The 19,219-nt window shown below is 34.0% G+C and overlaps 2 protein-coding genes across 3 annotated transcripts; one reads left to right on the plus strand and one right to left on the minus strand.

Moving 5' to 3' along the window:
• The first annotated feature begins 1,947 nt into the window (after nt 1-1,947).
• LOC105172251 (uncharacterized) lies at nt 1,948-3,906 on the plus strand. Of its 2 annotated transcripts, XM_088885681.1 has the most exons (2): nt 1,950-2,123; nt 2,733-3,906. In XM_088885681.1, the coding sequence occupies exons 1-2, from the start codon at nt 2,069-2,071 to the stop codon at nt 3,845-3,847; spliced, it is 1,170 nt and encodes a 389-aa protein (XP_088741807.1). In that variant the 5' UTR covers nt 1,950-2,068; the 3' UTR covers nt 3,848-3,906. The 2 variants fall into 2 exon arrangements, with proteins under 2 accessions (XP_088741806.1, XP_088741807.1); XM_088885680.1 differs by having other exon boundaries at nt 1,948-3,906.
• Nucleotides 3,907-6,642: 2,736 nt separating this feature from the next.
• LOC105172213 (calcium and calcium/calmodulin-dependent serine/threonine-protein kinase) lies at nt 6,643-10,153 on the minus strand. The gene is made up of 7 exons (XM_011093584.3): nt 9,319-10,153; nt 8,746-8,800; nt 8,540-8,650; nt 8,133-8,365; nt 7,799-8,003; nt 7,147-7,206; nt 6,643-7,044 (listed from the first exon to the last, which is right to left on the minus strand). Exons 1-7 carry the CDS (start codon nt 10,014-10,016, stop codon nt 6,862-6,864), a joined length of 1,545 nt encoding a protein of 514 aa, XP_011091886.1. The 5' UTR covers nt 10,017-10,153; the 3' UTR covers nt 6,643-6,861.
• Nucleotides 10,154-19,219: the final 9,066 nt, after the last annotated feature.

Consider the following 19,219-nt stretch of genomic DNA (forward strand, 5'->3'; position numbering starts at 1 on the left):
TCGGCTTAAAGATTTTGGGCCAAAAGACTACCTTTACGAGCATTTGTTGCTCGCATCATTGAGAAGATGACAAAATGTAATTTGTAACATAGATTTCAAAAGGAGAAATGGCCTATGATTTTTCAAAGGGTAAATATCACTTTTGGTATCTCAACTATGCTACTTATCCAAATTTGATCCCTCTTGTTTCCCCCTCATCAAACTTAGTCCCTCAAATTTATAGATTCCATTCATTTTGGTCCCTTCCGTTATCAAACATAAGAACTCGAAAATGTGACCTTGCACAAAGAATTTAGTAGCCTCACCACTCCATCAAGCACACAATTTTATTATTTTATTAAATGAAATTTTACTTATACATAGCTATAAAATAAAAAAAGATGTTAAGAAATATCTCAAAAGCATGCTGAAATTGAGAAAATTTATAAACTTGAGGGACTAAATTTGATAAGAAAGAAATACGAGGGACCAAATTTAGATAAGTGGTATATCGAGGGACCAAAAATGATATTTACTCCTTTTCAAATATTAAAAACAATGAAAGATTGAAAATCAGATCGAATCAGAATATCTAAGAAAAAAGATATTAATTTGAATGAAATCTAAAAAATTACTTTATCACTATTAGTGAACAAGTAAAAGTTATATTAAAAAAATATGTTATTGAAATATCTACTTGTAAAAAATAATGATTTTATCTGACTAAAATTAAAAACTACTGCATGAGGTATACCAAGAGATTCATATAATTAAATTTCGACCGAAAAGTATCTGATTAACATAAAAATTCATGATTAGTGATAAATCAAATATATATATTTTATGATAAAAAACTAATATTTCATTTTGATTACTGATTAAAATGAGAATAAATGATTACTGATAAGATAGACATATATATTTATTCTGATAAAAATGAATCATAATGAAAGTATAGATAAACACTAATTTTGAAAATAGAATTTATTATTTTATTTCAATTATAGATATCCGAATTAGATAATACAACTTGTAATAAAAAGAATTCATTATGTTACATAAATTTCGAAGTGTCCTCAACTTATATAATATATTACTAGCAGTATAGATAAAATAAAAATCGTGCACTCTCTAATTAAATGAAATTATATTACAAATTTTTAATTTGAGTAAACATAATTTATGCGCACATGTAACTTTAGTGTGCTTGATTTTATCATCCTAATCACTTCACTAAAAGGGTAAATTTGGTGAGAGAAATTTCCTGAGAAATAAATCTGAATTGTGGGATTAATTTGATAAATTTGACCAAAAATAATGATTGAAGTATAATTTTAATTTATGCACAAACGCTATAATGTATCAAACTATGCACATGCACTTTTATTCGACTCACAAATCAATAATAAATAGAAGTATAATGGCTTATTCAATTTTTCTCTATTTATCTTTTCGAGAACAATATGAATGGCGATTGGATGTAAGACTTTAATAGTTTTTTTGAATTATTATTAGGCGATTATCTCTACATTGTTTCGGATTTAGCCGGCGATTCATTTATTTCATAATAATTTGAATTATCAGAAAAAGTTTGTATTGGTATTTCAAGAATGAGTTGAATTAGTATGTTTTGATAGAAATTGGATTAAATATGTATTTTTTTACATTATTGTCATCAATTATAAAATTAAAATCAAAATGAAGCAAAATAGAAATTTTTTGTACGTCGAATAAAAATAATAGCCAAATATACCCTTATATAGATAAACTCCCGTCCAATTTTCCCTAAAAAATGGAGTTGACTGTTTGTTTTAACTGTTAACTGAATGGCCGATACTAAAGCGGATGAAAAATAAAAATATTAAATACCAAATCTGATTATTTAAAAATTATTTAAAAATATAGGATACCAAAATTCAAAAAAAGATATACTTTGGATACAAAAATTGAAATTATACCCTTAAGTAGTCGCTGTCTCAGTTGATTATAACTTTTCTATCAGAACCTGAATAGCTCTGCCCTTGTGAAGCAGACTTTATGAGTTGATAAACAGCAGAGAATTATTTCCTTTTCTTGGATTCTGGAGAAGATGAGAGTTTCTACAATGGCTGTTACTCGTAGAGGATTTGCTGCAAACAAGAGAGGTACTGTAACTTCTCCACTCTCTTTTCTCTCTTCATCTTTTCGTAATCCCAGCCATAAGAATATGCCTTTTTCTCCAAACCCCAGAATAGATTTCAGTTGTATTCATGAAGTAGATGATGCTGTTTTCTTGTTTCGTCAAATGCTCAGAATGCGCCCGCAGCCTTGTGTTGTTGAGTTTAATAAACTATTAACTTCTATTGTCAAGATGAAAAAATACTCTGTTACCCTTAATGTATTCGACGAAATGCGTGAATGGGGTGCCCCTATAGACGAGTATACATTGACTATCGTGATTAATTGCTATTGCCTTCTCAGTCGAGTAGACTTTGGATTTGCTATCTTGGGCAGTTTCTTCAAGCGCGGTTACGAGCCAAACATCATTACTTTCAACACACTCATAAAAGGGCTCTTTTTAGATGATAAGGTCATCGAGGCAGAAAACTTATTCAAAAAGTTATTGAGGCTGAAACTCTGTGAACCTGATGAAGTTACTATTCTTACTGTGATAAATGGGCTATGCAAAGCTGGACACACTCTCACTGCATATGATTTGCTTCGGTTATTTGAAAAGACAAGCTGCAAACCTGATGTTTCTTCTTATAACACAGTGATTGACAGTTTGTGCAAGGATCGCATGGTTGATGATGCGCTCCAGCTCCTAGCCAAAATGATTGACAAGGGCATTTCACCCGATATTGTCACATATAGTTCTATACTTCGGGGTTTGTGCAATTTCGGTAGATGGAAAGAGGCGAAAAACTTAATTACTGAAATGGTGGATCAGAATATATCTCTAAATGTGATTACTTTCAATATATTGGTGGATGCATTTTGCAAGGAAGGACTGGTCAAAGAGGCTGAGGGTGTTGTTGAAATTATGATGCAGAGAAACATTTCTCCTAATGTTGTCACGTACAATACTCTCGTAGATGGTTACAGCCTGGTTGGACAAATTGATAAAGCAAGACAAGTGTTTGACTCGATGCCAGGTAAAGGTTTGAAGCCTTCTATCGTAAGCTATAGTAGCTTGATCAACGGATATTGCAAGAATGGAAAGGTAGAGGAAGCTTGGGGCCTTTTCCTCGAAGTTCCTCGTAAAGGGTTAGATTACAATGTAGTTACCTATAGCACCATGGTACAAGGATTATTTGGTGCAGGTAGATGTGCTGATGGATTGAAGCTTTTCAAAGATATGCAAGATCAGCATCTAATTCCGAATTTAGTGCCTTACAATATCTTGTTGAATGGATTGTGCATGAACAAGCAGATTGTTGAAGCATTTTCTTTCCTACACATAATGGAAGAACAAGGTTTTAATCCTGACATAACTACATATAGTATACTCATCCATGGGTTGTGCAAGGATGGAAAAGTTGAGATTGCAAGAGATCTTTTCAATAGCCTCCCTTGTAAAGGTTTGCGACCTAATGTTCAATTATATACTATCATTATTAGTTCACTATGTCAAGAAGGACATGTAGAGGAGGCAAAACGTTTGCTTGTGGAAATGGAAAACAGTGGTTGTGCACCTGATAATGTGACATATAACGTCTGTATTCAAGGTCTGCTTAAAAGAAGGTTTTTTGCCGAGGCAAACACGTTCTTGGATGAAATGTGCAGACAAGGATTCTCACCCGATGCAACTGTTGTATCTATGTTGCTTGAACAACTTCAAGACAAAGATTGGAAATACTGTTCCTCTGAAAGTACTGATAAGTGCTAATGTCTCGTGTATGCTACAACATATTAATTTTTATTCATCAATTTTAACTATGGCCCTAACTACTTTTTTGAAAAGCTTTTTTAGTAAATAGTATAGAAATTATTGAACTTGTGCAGTAACTTTTACTCTTAGTTATTAAAACTAATATAGTTTTAATAAATATTTTTTGACTGTTTTTATCTTTTTTCTATATGATTTACATAACAATGTTTGTTTGTTTGTTTTGCATAAATGAAAGAAACAGGCCGATGCGGGATTTTTTGGGGTTCCCCCTCATCTTCATAGCATACAAAATCAAACTAAAATTTCAGGACACGAAATTCTATTTCGATTCTATTTTTTACCTAATTAATCAATTTTTAAGAAAAAAATCTGATGTTAATTAGAATAATAAAATTTAGTTTTTCTTTAATAATAAATCTGATATTTAATTTAATTATTTACATCCTCTTTATGATTATTATAATTTTTTATCCCTATTATCCCTTTTTGGTTTTCTACAATATTTTATATAATGATCTTTTATTCCACAGTTATAGCATCTTCTTTCTTTTGTTTTATCATCTTTATTTCTCTCATCCCTAGTCCTAGACTTGCTCTAACTTTTATTTCTACTTATTCCTCTGCTATGTTTTCTATATTTGTAACTATAGTTTCCAGACTTTGTTCTACCCCTTACATAATTTATTTCATGCTGATTTTGACTAGGCTTATTTGCCTTTAAATCCATTTCTGTACTCTTTAGGCCATTAACAACAGTTTCTAAATTAACATTGTCCCTACTATATTTTATTGTTGCTTTAACATCACTTTAAGCATCAAGAATAGCATTTAGCAAAACAATTGGGGACTAATCATCTATGTTTTTATCACAAATGAGTTTTATATCTTGAATTAGTTTTGTGAAATCGTCTAGGTTTTCATCAATAGTTTTAGATAAATCAAGTTTATATCTAAAAAACATTTCTAATAAAAATAATTTACTAGGGAAAGATGTTTCAGTGTAAAGCTCTTCCAATTTTCCCGAAAGTTGCGGTGTTCTGCTTTCCAACATTTCTTAAAATAGTGTCAAATATATTTAAAATGATGGAAGAATATGCGTACTCATCTTGACGACTTTTCTTGATTAAGGATTAATCAAGAATTATTAATTATATTATATTAATTAATAATAGTGTTAGACACTAGCCACGAGTCTAGTTGAAAAGTGAACCTAAAGAGTCATACACAACTCATCGGGAAAGAACATGGAATATGTTTGGAATCAATTCCACATGTAATTGAATTACTTGCAAATGAGAAATCCATTGAGTGAAAGGTCCAAGGATAAATTAATAGGATTAATTTATATTGCGTTTGTCCTTACTATTTAATAACTTGGACCTTATTATTTAATGGAGGCAATGTGGGCTTATGTATTTAATTAGATTAAATACATATTTGGCTCAATTAGGTGGATTTTGTTTTTAAAAGTTGGGTTTAAATAAAAAGTATTGCGCCTTGTTTTTTTAATCATAAATATCAGCTAACACACCGTAATTGAGCGCATTGAAAAAGTCTTTGAAAGAAAATTATTGGAAAGTGCAATTTAATTATCTTCTTGATTTGGAATTAAGAAGACTTAACTTATAGATGAATAAATGTATCTAGACACATTTATGTATATCTATACAAGGTATATATATATATATATATATATATATATTACTGTACAGAATATTATTGGGAATAATATTATTACACAATGACAACAACACGAAAAGAAATAATCTCCCTCCCTAGTCTCACTCTCTCGGCCGCCCCTCTCTCTCCAACTTCTTGGAGTTCTTTTCTCTTGCTTTCTTCTAGTAAAGGAAGCATTAGAATTTTAGTACCAGAGTGGTATGGACGAATTAAACGGTTCCTGAGTTGGAGCCTCGCGTGAATGTTTAAAGTAGGTGGATTCCGGCAAAGGTAGAATTTCGTTCCTTGATTCCTTTTCGGTTTCTTTATGTAGTTTTACCTCAGCCCCTTTATGTTATTATTTATTATTAATTCTACATCGAATGCTCGGGAACTCCAAGGGTAAACCCCTTGGATTTGTTTATTTTATACTTTAATTTTAATTATTGTATACGTTTTATGCCACAGCTTTCGCTTGCGTGTTCACATGCCGTACCACATAATCCTTAAAAAATGAGAGAAATGAGAGTGTGAGATTGAGGGTTGATGTCATCAAATGACTGTACAAGCCCTCTATTTATAGGCGTGCACAGAGCAGGATACGGGGGTTGTTGTAGAGCGCTCTACGCCATTTGAAAGACCTCTGAATTAGCTATTACCCAGAAAAAAAATGTTTGTTATTATAATTTGACTTAGATATGTTATATGGACTGAGTTTTGTCATGTCTACTTGAAAATCCAGGAATTCATTAGTCGTGTATTTCCAACTCATCTGTTATCGATTTACTTGAAGTCAAAGGTAGGATATTTTAGTATAACGTGTCCGGATGTGTTGGTAAGCTATATAACGTGTCCGTCCAACTATACGATGACACATTTCTTTCCTACTGATGGGTGAGCTAGGCTGATCTGTTTTTGTTTATGGGCCCAGTCCAATAATTAGGGTGCATCAAAGAGCAAATAATAAATGTAAAGTATAGGTTAAAAGTTAATTATTTTACATAATTGTCCTTAGGAATAATATTATTACAAGGTTAATTTAGATAAGCCAAAAATAAAGAAACTTCTACGGTCATTTATACTTATATCGATATATATAGATATAGATATAGATATGGAACTATAGATATAGATTAGCTTGTGTAACTTGTCTTGTATTCAAAAGTTATAAACTGTAACACTCAAGATTGAGGCTTGCATTGTGTATTAGTAGTTGGCATTCACACGAATGACACCGTAGCCGTGTGATACTAAAATAGCTTTTGGTGAAACTGTGAACGCTAGCAAATTATATGTTGTGAATAGCATAAAAGAACAGTTCTTATCAAGAAACTCTAGTGACTCATCCTGATTTAAGATTGATTCGGGCGTAGAGAGGAGAGGACTACATCTTGAAGAGAGCTGTCCCTTTGCATGGCGGCCTTAAACTCTTCAAATGTAACTTTTCCGTCGCTGTTGGCGTCCATTAGGTCAAATATCTCATCTAGTTTACCAGGCTCTGTGATATCGATCTGTATGTAGTCATCAGGCAATGCCTGCATGCGCATCAAGATGATGAACGTTAGTATAAAGCAACTTTACTAAAATGTGAAGCACTATTAAGATATGAAAAAAGTAGAGGCTCAGTAATCAATTACCCTTAGCAGGGATGCCAGTTCTTCCTTGCTGATGCAGCCGGACCGGTCTGTATCGTACATCTGATCATCACAAGAGAAGAGTTCACTCTAACATAAAAGGACCTTAGGGTCGGCTCCCTTATATTTTCAAAAATGGTCGTTTCTTGAGTACTTTACGTCAAAGAGGATGTGCTTTTGGATAGCCTACGTTAGGGGGTGTTTGCAATCGCTTTTATTTTTACGGTGAAAATAAATTGTAGAAAAAGTGTAAGTTGGCCTACTGTGAAAGTCGAAGTTTCTTTAGAAAAAACAAAGTGATTGAGTTGGTCCGTAGAAGTTGGTGGGAGAAGCTTACAACTTTTGGCTTAAATGAGCTTACTTCAGATGGTTCAAAACCACAAGCTCCAAATCAAGAAGTACTATTTTCATCAAGAAGCTCATAAGCACTTAACTTAAACTATTCCAAACACCCCTTTTGTTGTGCATGTAGAGGAACATTAAAGGATATCAATGGTTGAGTTAAGTTTGGTTTTAGTCTAATATCTCTGGTTTTCAATCAGATGAAAATCTCTCAAGAAACCATAGTCTTAAAGCAGAATAGAACTTCTACTTGGACGGATTTGCTTTTTCTCTGTTTGATAGCTAAGATTATCTCAAGAGAGCAAGAGGGAACCTGAAAGCAAAGTCGTAGTGCATCGTCCCCTTGTGAATATTTGAGACTGGAGAAGCCCCCGATGATTTCTCTCATGTCAACTGTCCCATCCCTGTTGTTATCAAACAGATCAAAGATGCGAGGAGCTAGAGGGACGAGCGACAACATCTCCATTCCTTTCAGAACTTCTTCAAATTCAGGCAACGTTGCGTTCTCACTTTTACATCTGCAGTTTGGCAAACACTATATTAAAATAACCGATAAATGTCTTAAGTAATGTTGCGCATATGCTGACAGCAAGAAATTAAGAACATAAGAGCCCACCAAATTCTTGAAAAAGCACAACATTACTTACACTTTCTTGAAATTTACACTGAGTTTTTCGAGTTCCTCAGGCTTAAGATCATAAGAGCCCACCAAATTCTTGAGCTTCTTTGTTCTCAAGGAAAAGCTGCTGCTTAGCATACTGGCCATTGCAGCCGCACGGAACTTGCGCCTTGCGTTGAAACTCTGCAACCGGGAGACGATCTCAGCATCCATCTGCTCTTGCTTTGCCAGTTCTCCAGTCACCCAAGGATGCCGAAGAATCTATTACATTTCAGAAAAACATAGTATAGTTAGTCTATACGAAAAATAATAGAACATTACTTCATCTTCTTGATTACTTTCCAGGGCGGTTTCTATATGAATCATACAATCGATATCTAGCAAAACTAGATGTGTATATTGACCGAACTTGTTTGAGTAGTGCAGTTATGAGACCTCTTCAGCACTCGGTCTCAAGTCCGGATCGACTTTCAGAAGGATAGTAATCAGTTCTTTTACTGAGGACGAAATGTTCTTCCATGTTTTCTCATAGAAGCTGAATTGCCCCTGCACCAGACACATGGAAAATGGATAACGAGAAACTAAATTCTGATATCTATATTCGATTAACGTACATGGAAAGTTTGACAGACAGAACATACATTTAGTATCATTTGCTGCTTCTGCCTGTTCGATTGTGCAATGAAAGGAGGATACCTGATAAGAACAGATATGTAAGAATATCTTATGTTTTGCTACTACTACGTACAACTTGGGGATGGCCAAAAATAAATATTTTCAATTCTTGAGATAACAATATAGGTGAGGAAAATGTTCAGTCTTTAGCCTCCATCTTATGATAAATCATTTGAATATAGCAGGGGAGTTATTCTTTTCTGTTTGTCTTCATTTGTTATTAGCACCATCGTTTAGCTCAGAACAACGTAAATAGCATCGGACTAACCGCCTCACACCCATTTTACTGACAAGTGTATAAGGAAATAAAGTTGCGCCTCTGTCGTTAACAGGCTATAGCTTATACTGGTGGTAAGTGCTCATTGCTAATCTATGAAGAAAACTGCAACATACTCTCATTCTTTCATCAATTAATTTGTTTTAAAATATATATATGTTCTATGCTAATAAAGAAGTTAATTAATTGTTCATCAAACATTATATGTGCATTGAGCATCTTCAAAAGGTCTACTAGATCAGCAAAGTTGAGAAAATCTCACCCTGAAAGGAGAATATACAGAATGACGCCAAGTGACCAGATATCGCTCTTTGGACTAATCTTATCACGGGACAGCGCCTCTGGTGCAACATAATCAATGGAGCCAAACAGTCCCACAACCGGATCAGTGAAATCCTCCACAGAACTCAGTCCAAAATCCATGATCTTCAACGTAGAATCCTCATCTTTGCTCAAGAACAGGCAGTTCTCGGGCTTCAAGTCCCTGTGGACGACACCAGCCCGATGCAGCGCTGCTAGCCCTCCCGCAATCTGCCTAACCACAGCTGCAGCTCCAGCTTCGTTGTACCTTTCCTGAGCCACGATTCTGTCAAAAAGCTCACCACCTGAGCAAAGCTCAAGAACAAGATGAACCCCACCGTTGTCCTCACAAACATCGTAGAGATGGATAACGTTCGGATGAGGCGACACGTCTTCTACTATCCTCCTCATCACCAAGAGTTCGTTCGTCAGCAATGCATCTGATATCAGGGCCTGTTTGGTAGCGGGGACCGTGCTTTTGGGATTCCTCGGCTGCGTAAAAGGGCTGAATCTTCTCAGTGTCTTGATGGCTACATGCTTGTTTGCTCCAATGCTGGACTTATGTGTACCTTTCCTCACAACTGAGAATCCTCCCCTTCCCAATATGTCTGAGATTTCATATTCATCAGTCAGTGATTTTCTTGTTTCCTGTCGTCCCATAAGTGTTAAATCTCTTCTTCTTCGATGAAGAAACTGAAAAGGGATCAGTAGGGAAACTGTGGGGTTTGATATATAGTTCAGAAGTCAACAATGAAAGAGAGAATAACAAACAGGAAGCTGGCGTGTGACGATTAAGGAAGAGAGAGTTTAGCAGATTTTTAATGTGTAAGATGAGGTGGTTAGACACGGATTTGCATCAGCTAATCAAGCTGTTTTTTCTTTATTTTTATTATAATATGTTTTATATATATATATAAACATATATTTGTATGAATGATATGCAAAGCTACAAGGAAATATACAAAGAGGAAAAGTGCTGGAAAAAAAAGGACAAAACGACCAAGTCAAAGATAATCATTCTTTCATGACTATTTGGTCATTTTGAACTCTGGGCTAATTGCATTTTACTTCCTAAGAAAATATTAATAGGCACAAAAAAAGAATTAAATATGAAACATGGCAATGCACATTCAATCTATACTTTTATAGGGAGAAGGTGGGACTTATAGATACAAAAGGGTGGTTATCATACCATTTACATCAAAAATTATATTTTACTAAAATACCCTTCAAGTTAATTCAATTTTACCCACGCTCTTTAGCCACAATTTCTTTAGAATTATTATAATACCACTATACTAAATTATTATAATATAAAAAAATTACCCTTCAATTTCCCAACTCATGTTAAATTAACTACTTAATGAAGTTTGTTTAGAAAATTAATTCCATGCAATTACATGGACACAAAAATTAAATTTAATCCAATTTTTTTTAAGTTTATTGTTAATTGAAATAAAATAATAGTATTTGTTTTATGTATACTCATAGTTATCAATATAACATATATCATATAAAGTGTTAAATTTTAATTTAATTTGAGTAAAATGTGTATCAATAATTAATATATTAAAATAAGTTACTAAATAATTTTGCATGTGAGTTTGTCTGGAAAATGACAAATTTTAATATAAAGGAATGATTATAAACATCAAAAAATTTAAAGTATTATTAAAATAAATGTGCGCTGCGTGCCACCTTATCTAGTTTAATTTTAAAAAAAAGTCTATTATCTCCCACGTAAAGGGATTGCATTGTACTTTTTTTTTTATTTAAAATTTAGGTGATCACATTATCTACAGTTACACTTATTAATTACTTTTCACATAATATTTATTTACTGATATTAATTTTTATATTTTATTTATAAATATAGCACTCTTACTAGATCAAAAGTACCCATATCATATATAACAAGAAATGACTACAAAAATTCTTGAAAATTGAAAGAATTTAATGCATTAAAATTTTCTAACATAGACATAAATTAGTTAGATCACTCGTTGTATTAAAAATAGGTCACATGAAAAATAAAAATTAATTAAATGAATTATTGTGTAAAGCAAAAAATTTGAAGAGTAAAATAGATTAAAAGACAAATTAAAACTAATTAAATCACGTATAGAAGGCAAACTTTTTCTTCCAATATGATGGACTCAAAGGTAATTTCAACACTTGAGGTGTATTAAAATTGGATATATGATTTTTTAATCATTTATATTTTTAATTACACTTAGATCTCCTCTAAAAATGAGAAATTATACTTTCGTTCGAAAAAATTTTAAATTACACTCACATCTCTTACAGAAATTCATTGTTTATACTTGACTACCGTTTCACTAGAGTTTGGACGAAAATACTAACATTATCAAAAAATTATATAAATTTTTAATTTTACCCCACATTTATTATTTCTATGTAATAATTTATACTTATCAAGAAAAGACATGCTCTTGTAAAACCATCCCAAAATTTGTGCCAACTTCCGTAGCAAATACCATCCCAAATAAGTCACTAGTTTTGTGCTATTTTGTGACGCCTGCCCGCAGCAAATTGTATCCCAAATTTTCACGGATGGCTTATGCAACTTCACATCACTTGGAATTATTTTTATCCTATTAGTTGTATTATAGTCCTCCAAGGGGTGTCCAGAGTACCTTACATACCTTAGAGGTACAGGTCTCTGTGTCAGTCAATTGGATTATAATCCAATAAGACATTGTTAGAATAGGTGACTAAAAAATTAATGGACTTTTATAAACTATTTCTGACAATTTTGATGTAATATAATGTTTATGTTTTTAAATAAAAGTAATATTCAATAATTGCCATTGTACTTTATTGTGTTTATTTATTTTGTTAATATCATTAACTGCACAATAAAGCCCACAAACCAAACGGATAAATCCAAGAGGTTGGGTTTGCATCGGTTCGCGGCCATAAAACCAACCTCCGTGCATTGATTTCAAACGTTTCAAGTCAAGAACTTTGAAATAGGGCATTGAGTGTACTATAGAAACTTGCACTAAATACTGCAACCGTCTTTCATTGGCAGGAGAAGTGGTTCATGTGTGTAGTTTTAGTACACTGGTTGGCAAGATTCTAAGTGAACTGACTCGCGGGAATCGTCATATTGAAATCTCTAAAAGTTTGGTCAGTATGACTGGAATTCCTAGTTTCGATAGTATGAGATTAGTCTGTGGATTTGAAAAATCATGACACTCACATGCACATGATGGATGTAGGTTAGATCTAGCGAAGAAATGTTTGTGTCAAAAGATATGGACGTTATAAGCCCTATCTGGTGCAGTCAGTGAATATAGTGAGGACGGTGTGTTCTAAGACAAAATCTGTCCCCTGTCAGTATCATGATAGTAGCATTTCCTATACGATTTGAGATATGGTTCCCTAAGAATCTGTGGACACATAAATTGAATAAGAGGGATGGGTTTTCCCGTGATAATTCAGTAGGGTAAACGAGTAGTCTCGAGTTATTAAGTATAGATATCTAGTTTAGGATGGGAACTAACACCCAATTTCATAGCCTAGACTAAGTTTGGGAGACAGTCGATGGAAGGACCTTACTTGTATAAATTTGGTTGGCTGAATGTTCATCTATATCATCTAATGTCTAGTGTCATGGACTGTTGCTAGAGGGCCACACATAATAACAGGCCATTTCTAGTTATGGAATAATAAAAAATAATTATTTAAGATGGATTTAGTTAATTGCATTGGGCACGCCCAAGTCTAGCTGAGGGTGAACTTAAAAAGTCACACCCTACCACTATAATGTGATGAAATTAATTTAGAATTAATTTTAAAAGGGTCGGATTAATTTAATTGAATTAAACTAATTCTTGAAGAGAATAAATGATTGCATCATTTATTTGGTCCAATCCATTGGATGGATGACTTGAAATTTAATTAATGGATTAGTTAGAATTTTAAGTTGGTCATTAAAATTAATTGAATTAATTTTATTCGGCTTGGTCCAATTTATGAATTGGATTCATAAATTGATGGAGAGATGAAAAAAGCTTGATCTCTTAATTGGATTAAGGGATTTTAATTTTGAGGTTAGGCTCGCAATCAAACGTCAATCAATAACTATTCCTGATTCTTCTGCTTCTATGGTGGTTTTGCTAGCACGAAATCACTCGCTCAGTGGCAGTGTGTTAGTTTTTAGAGGATTTCCGGATCGAGATCTTGGACCGAGAAGCCGAACCGAATCAACGCTTGAAGCCGAACGAAAAAACAACAAGGGGTAACATCTACTTTAGTTTTTCGTCCCTTCTTTATTTGTTTTCTCGTGAATTTTATAGCCTTCTTGCTTTATTGTACACCAAACTCCCAGAAAAAGATCAAGGATACACCCATTGATCCAAAATTTATTTGATTTATTGTTTGATTTTTTAATTTTTCACGCTTCCACCGCACTTCCTGGGCTAGTCCACTTCCTACAGACATAAGGAAAAGAGATGTGGGCCATCAGTTCAAATCATTGCTTGGAGCCCTATGATTTGATGTGGAGTTCAAACTAAATTTGAGATTTCACGTAATTGGGATATTCAATTTTTCGAGATCATAAGGGGTATGACTCGTTAAAACGAGCTCAAAGGTCAGTACGAGTTTTGATGTGTTCCAAATGTTTAGTGTAACGTCTTACTCATTTAGAATGAGGTTAAGAAGTTAGGTATGTTGGAATGGGCGAACAAAAGTCAATTGGATTGGTTGTTTGTCATTCGTTAATCTTTATTGAATAATATTCAATTGATGAATACGGTAAAAATTCATCAAGTTGGCAATGTATTTTGTTGTGCTTACCTCTAATTTGAACGGGGTTTCAATGTACCAACGAAATCCCCACAAACCGAAAGGTTAAACCCATATAGTTGGGCTACACATAGACTTTGCAGTTATGACTAACTCCTTATTGGAATGGGTGACAAAAATCCAATTAGATTGGTAGTTTGCAATTCGCCGATCTTTATCAAATAATATTAAATTGATGAATATAGCAAGAATTCATCAAATTGGCAGTGTGTTTTGTTGTGCTTACCATTGATATTGAACGAGGTTTCACTGTCACAATGAAATGCCACAGATCGGAAGGTTAAACTCGTGGAGTTGAGTTGTGCATAGGTTTGGAAGCTATGGGACCAACTCTTGAGGATCGGTCTGAAACGTTTCAAGTCGAGGACCTCAAGACAGGACATCGGGGGTCCTATAGAGACTTGCACTAAGTACTTCAGTCGTCTTTCGTTGGCAGGAGACTTAGGTCGTCTGTGCAGTGTTAGTGGGTTAGTTGGTAAGATAGTCAACTGACTGAAATAACTCATGGGAATCGTCATATGGGAACCTCGTAAAGCTTGGTTGGTATGATTGAAAATTCCAGTTCAGATAGTATGAGATTAATCCTCGAACTTGAGGAATCATGGCAATAGCGATCATACAAAGAATATATCTTGGATCTGGCAAGCGGTGATTGTGGTGCAAGACATGATCATCATAAGTCTTATCTAGTGTAGTCGAAGTATGTAGCGAGGACGGTGGATTCTGAGATAGGATCTGTCCCTTGTCAGTATATGATAGCGAGATCTTCTATCCACTCTAAGTTGGTTTAGACTCTTCGAGTCTATGTCCATAGCGATAGATTCAATGGAGAAGAATTCCCTACAACGATCAATAGAGTAAACGCATCTCGAGTTTCAAGCATAGTTGCCTAGTCAAGGATGTGAACCAACACCAAATTTCATGCCCTAAACGAAGGCCGGGAGACGATTGACAATAGGATTGTACTCTTATGGACTTGTAGCTTATATGTTCACGCTATTATTCACCAAGTCTATAGTGTCGTGGATTGTTGCTAGACGACTACCCATGATGACGGGCTATTTCGATTATGGAAAAATCTGAAATAATTAATAAAATTTGATTTTATTAATTGTGTTGGTCACACATACCCAAGTCTAGTTGAGAGTGAACCTAAAAAGTCACACTGTACCACTATAACAGGATGGAGTTAATTTGAAATTAATTTCAGGAAAAGGAGTTGGATTAATTTAATTGGACTAAATTAGTTCTTGGAGAGAATAAATGATTGAATAATTTATTTAGACCAATTCATTAGATGCCATGAATTGAAATTTAATTAATTGGATTAATTAAAATTTTAAGTCAGTATTAAAATTAATTAGATAATTTATTGGGCTTGTCCAATTTATAAATTGGATTTATAAATTGAAAGAGAGAGAATGCACCTCGATCTTTTAATTAGATTAAAAGATAAAGAGTTGAATGTTGGGCTTGTGATTAAATTAGATTTAATTAAAGTTCATTAGACGTAGGCTTGACTCAATTTTAATTAATCGAGCACGATCCATTAAATACAAGCCTAAGGTCTTGGTTAGACCTTGGCTAAGTCAAGGAGGACAATTTCGGAGAGTTTTGGTTGATTTTAGATGCTTAATTTCGTGCTCAAGGGGGTTCTCAGGGTTAGGTTGATGCTTTGGAGCCTAACTAGGTTAGGACTCCTTGTATATGTATGACTAGGTTATATATATATATACTTACATCTGAACTTAGCCACAAACACCACATACACTAACCTATTCAAACTCTCTCAATTTTGTGCCTCTCACTCTCTCTCTCTCTTATATGCTCTCCATCTCTTAATTTCTCTTATGTTCTTAGGACCAAATAAAAATGGAAGGAGATCAAAACACGTTAATCAATAGCGGTTGGTTTTTTTATCTTCACTCTTCCGTAGTCATTCTTGCTAGCTCAAGAAGGCCACATCCTTTTACTGGGAGGGTGGACTATTTTAGAAGGTCTCATTATCGAGATCTCACCATGAAAGGACCCGGAATGGAGTTGGAGGATGAAGGAATCAATGCTTGTAGTCGTACGAGAAAATGACGAGGGTAAAACTCTTTTTATGTTTTTTGCCTCTTCTTGTTTTTCTTGTTGATTCTATGGACTTTTCTTTTTTCATATTATATATAGGGAATATCCAGAAAAGATCAAGGGTACACCCCTTAATCAAGATTTAATTTGGATGATTTATCGTACTTTTCTATTTTTCGCCCTGCTTCCTGGGCTGATTCACTCCCTTTAATTCCTATATAAAGGGTTAAACTATTCCAGACTTAATCACGACTGACTGATGAGAAAGCTTAAATGTTTGACATCTACTATGCCTTCACGGTAGGTAGCATGAAAATGTTGTTTGGTGCATTTTTGACATGATGTTGTGTATGATTTGACATGGTTTTAGAATACGTGAGCAAAAAGCCAATTGAATTGATCTTTATGTAATATGTTCTGACAATTTCGGTATAGTTGTAATATTGTTTATGAATAAGTGAATATTCATTATTTGGCAATTATATTTGTTGGGCTCACTAATTATGTTTATATGCTTAACATCACATAAAGCTCATAAATCAAATTGTACAATCTATGCAGTTGGGCTGCGCATTGGAAGGCGGCTATAAAACCAACTTCTGAGGGTTGGGTTTGAAACATTCCAAGTCCAGGACTTCACGATTGGGCACGAAGAGTCCTATTGAGACTTGTACTAAATACTACATTAATTGGATGAGTGTCGTGTTTCATTAGAGACGGACATTGGACGTTTATGTAATTTTAGTGGATGGTTGACAAGGTCGTCAAGCTAACTGAACTGACTCGCGAGAAGTCGTCATATGGAAGCCTTGGAGGCTTGGTCGGTATGACTGGAACTTCCTGGCTCTAATAGTAAGGGATTAATCCTCAAACTTGAGGAACCATGGCAGTCACATACATACGATGGTTGTATCTTAGGTCTGGAGAAATATAACCATTTCTTGGATGTGGTTATTACAAGTCTTCTCCAATGCAATCAAAAGATGTAGTGAGGACGGTGGGTTCCAAGATAGAATGCATCACCTGTCACTATATGACAGTCGAGTTTTCTATGCGCTCTAAGATGGTTCGATCTCTTAGAGTCTATGGCCACAACGATTGATTGAGTCGGGAATGGTTTCCTACGTCAACTAATAGAGCAAACGCATCTCGAGTTATCGAGCATAGTGTCTAGTCCAGGATGCGAAGACTCTCCATTCCATGCCCTAGATTTAGTTCCAAAGATGGAGGATGGAAGGACTGTACCCATATGGTACTTGGGAGCCTAAAAGTTCATGTCAATATTCACCTAATCTCTAGTGCCATGGAACGTTTCTAGACGACCATCAATGGTGATGGGAATTTTCGATCAATGATTAATTGAAAATAATTGATTAAATTAGATTTGCTTAGTGATTGTGTTGGGCACAACCCAAGTTTAGTTGAGGATGAACGCAAAGGGTCACCCACAAATTACTATGAAATTGGTGGAATTAGTTCTAGAAAAAATGAATTAAATTAATTGGATTAAATTAATTTCAATAGAATATATAAATGATTGGATCATTTATTAAAAAAACCATTTGATGGATGGCTAAAATATTAATTAATTGGATTAACTAATCTTTAGGCTTAACACTTTTAAATTAATTAAATTAAAATTTATTAGGTTTGTCTTAATTAATTAGTTGGATCAATTAATCAATATTTTCGCTTAGATTTATTTAAATGGATTAAATGAATTTTGAAATTCATTGGGTTAAAATTAATTAAATTAATTATTGTCCAATGGACTTTGGTTGGGCTTGATTTAATCATAATACTTGAAGTCCAATCACATTTGAGGGAGGTTGGAGAAAAGAAGTTGAAACTTCTCACATGATGAATATTATGGAATGATTATTTGATCATGATTGAAGGTTATATGCATGTATGTGTATATGTTGCCTTGGAGGCAAACTTGGTAGTTTCAATTTTGAATTCAATTATATGTAATACATAAAATCACACACATATACCATAACCTCTTATAAGCCATTTGCTTGCTTTCTCTCTAAAAAATATTATCCTTTTTGTTTTATATTGAATTTGATTCAAGTTAGAACATTAAACAATTCAGAAGCACTAAACAATAGTATTTGCTTGGAGTTGTTTTTCTTCTTATTCTTTGTTCTCTGTGGCAATAGAAAAAAAACTATATATATTCCATTTTATGGTGTGAACAACTTAGAGGAATTCTAGTTTGAATTCTCAAGTGAATGGAACGGGAGAACGTAAAGGGAACAATACACGTTGTTGCACATCTAGAGAAACAAAATAGGTAATGTTTCATTTTAAATTTCAGTCCTTTTTGTTTCATCCTCTAGCCACATATCTAGCATGCTTATGAAGGATCGTGTGGTACGGCCACGGAACGCGCTGGCGAAAGCGGTAAAGCGAAAACGCATAATAACTAAAGTTAAATGAAAAATTAAACGAATCCAAGGGGTGAACCCTTGGAGTTTCCGAGCATTCAATGTACTAAAATTAAAAACAAATATGAGGCTGATGTAAAATCTATAAAAGCAAAATTAAAGGGGTGAAAAACGATACCTTCGTTTTTTACGATAGTTTGAATGTTCTTCACTTGAGGCTCGAACGTAGCAGCCCTCTAATTTGTCCACACACACCAGATTCGGGAGCTCTACTGTTAGAATGGGTGACCAAAAGCCAATTGGATTGGCAATCTAGAGAACCATTCAAGCAATCTTTATTTAAGTGATATTGTCCTGACGAATATGGTCAATATTCGTCCTTGGTGCACGTGTCTATTGTGCTTACCAAATTACGTTAGTCACTGGTTGGACGTCACAACTGATGCCCACAGACCACTTTAAAAATCATGCAACAGTTGGACTACGCATTGGATAACTGTCATGAAACCAATTATTTATGGTTGGGTCTGAAATATTTCAAGTCGAGGACTAGAGATTGGG

Source organism: Sesamum indicum, linkage group LG10 (assembly GCF_026168435.1).
Source record: "Sesamum indicum cultivar Baizhima isolate 11 linkage group LG10, ASM2616843v1, whole genome shotgun sequence".
Lineage (NCBI taxonomy): Eukaryota > Viridiplantae > Streptophyta > Magnoliopsida > Lamiales > Pedaliaceae > Sesamum > Sesamum indicum.

What these genes read in the sequence shown, in the direction of transcription:
- LOC105172251 (XM_088885680.1), top strand. Translation starts at nt 2,069, where the DNA reads ATGAGAGTTTCTACAATGGCTGTTACTCGTAGAGGATTTGCTGCAAAC.
- LOC105172213 (XM_011093584.3), bottom strand. Translation starts at nt 10,016, where the DNA reads ATGGGACGACAGGAAACAAGAAAATCACTGACTGATGAATATGAAATC. An exon ending in CTGTATATTCTCCTTTCAGG is followed by an intron (nt 8,801 to 9,318) that starts GTGAGATTTTCT and finishes TGTTCTTATCAG; the next exon opens with GTATCCTCCTTTCATTGCAC. An exon ending in TGAGACCGAGTGCTGAAGAG is followed by an intron (nt 8,366 to 8,539) that starts GTCTCATAACTG and finishes GAAATGTAATAG; the next exon opens with ATTCTTCGGCATCCTTGGGT.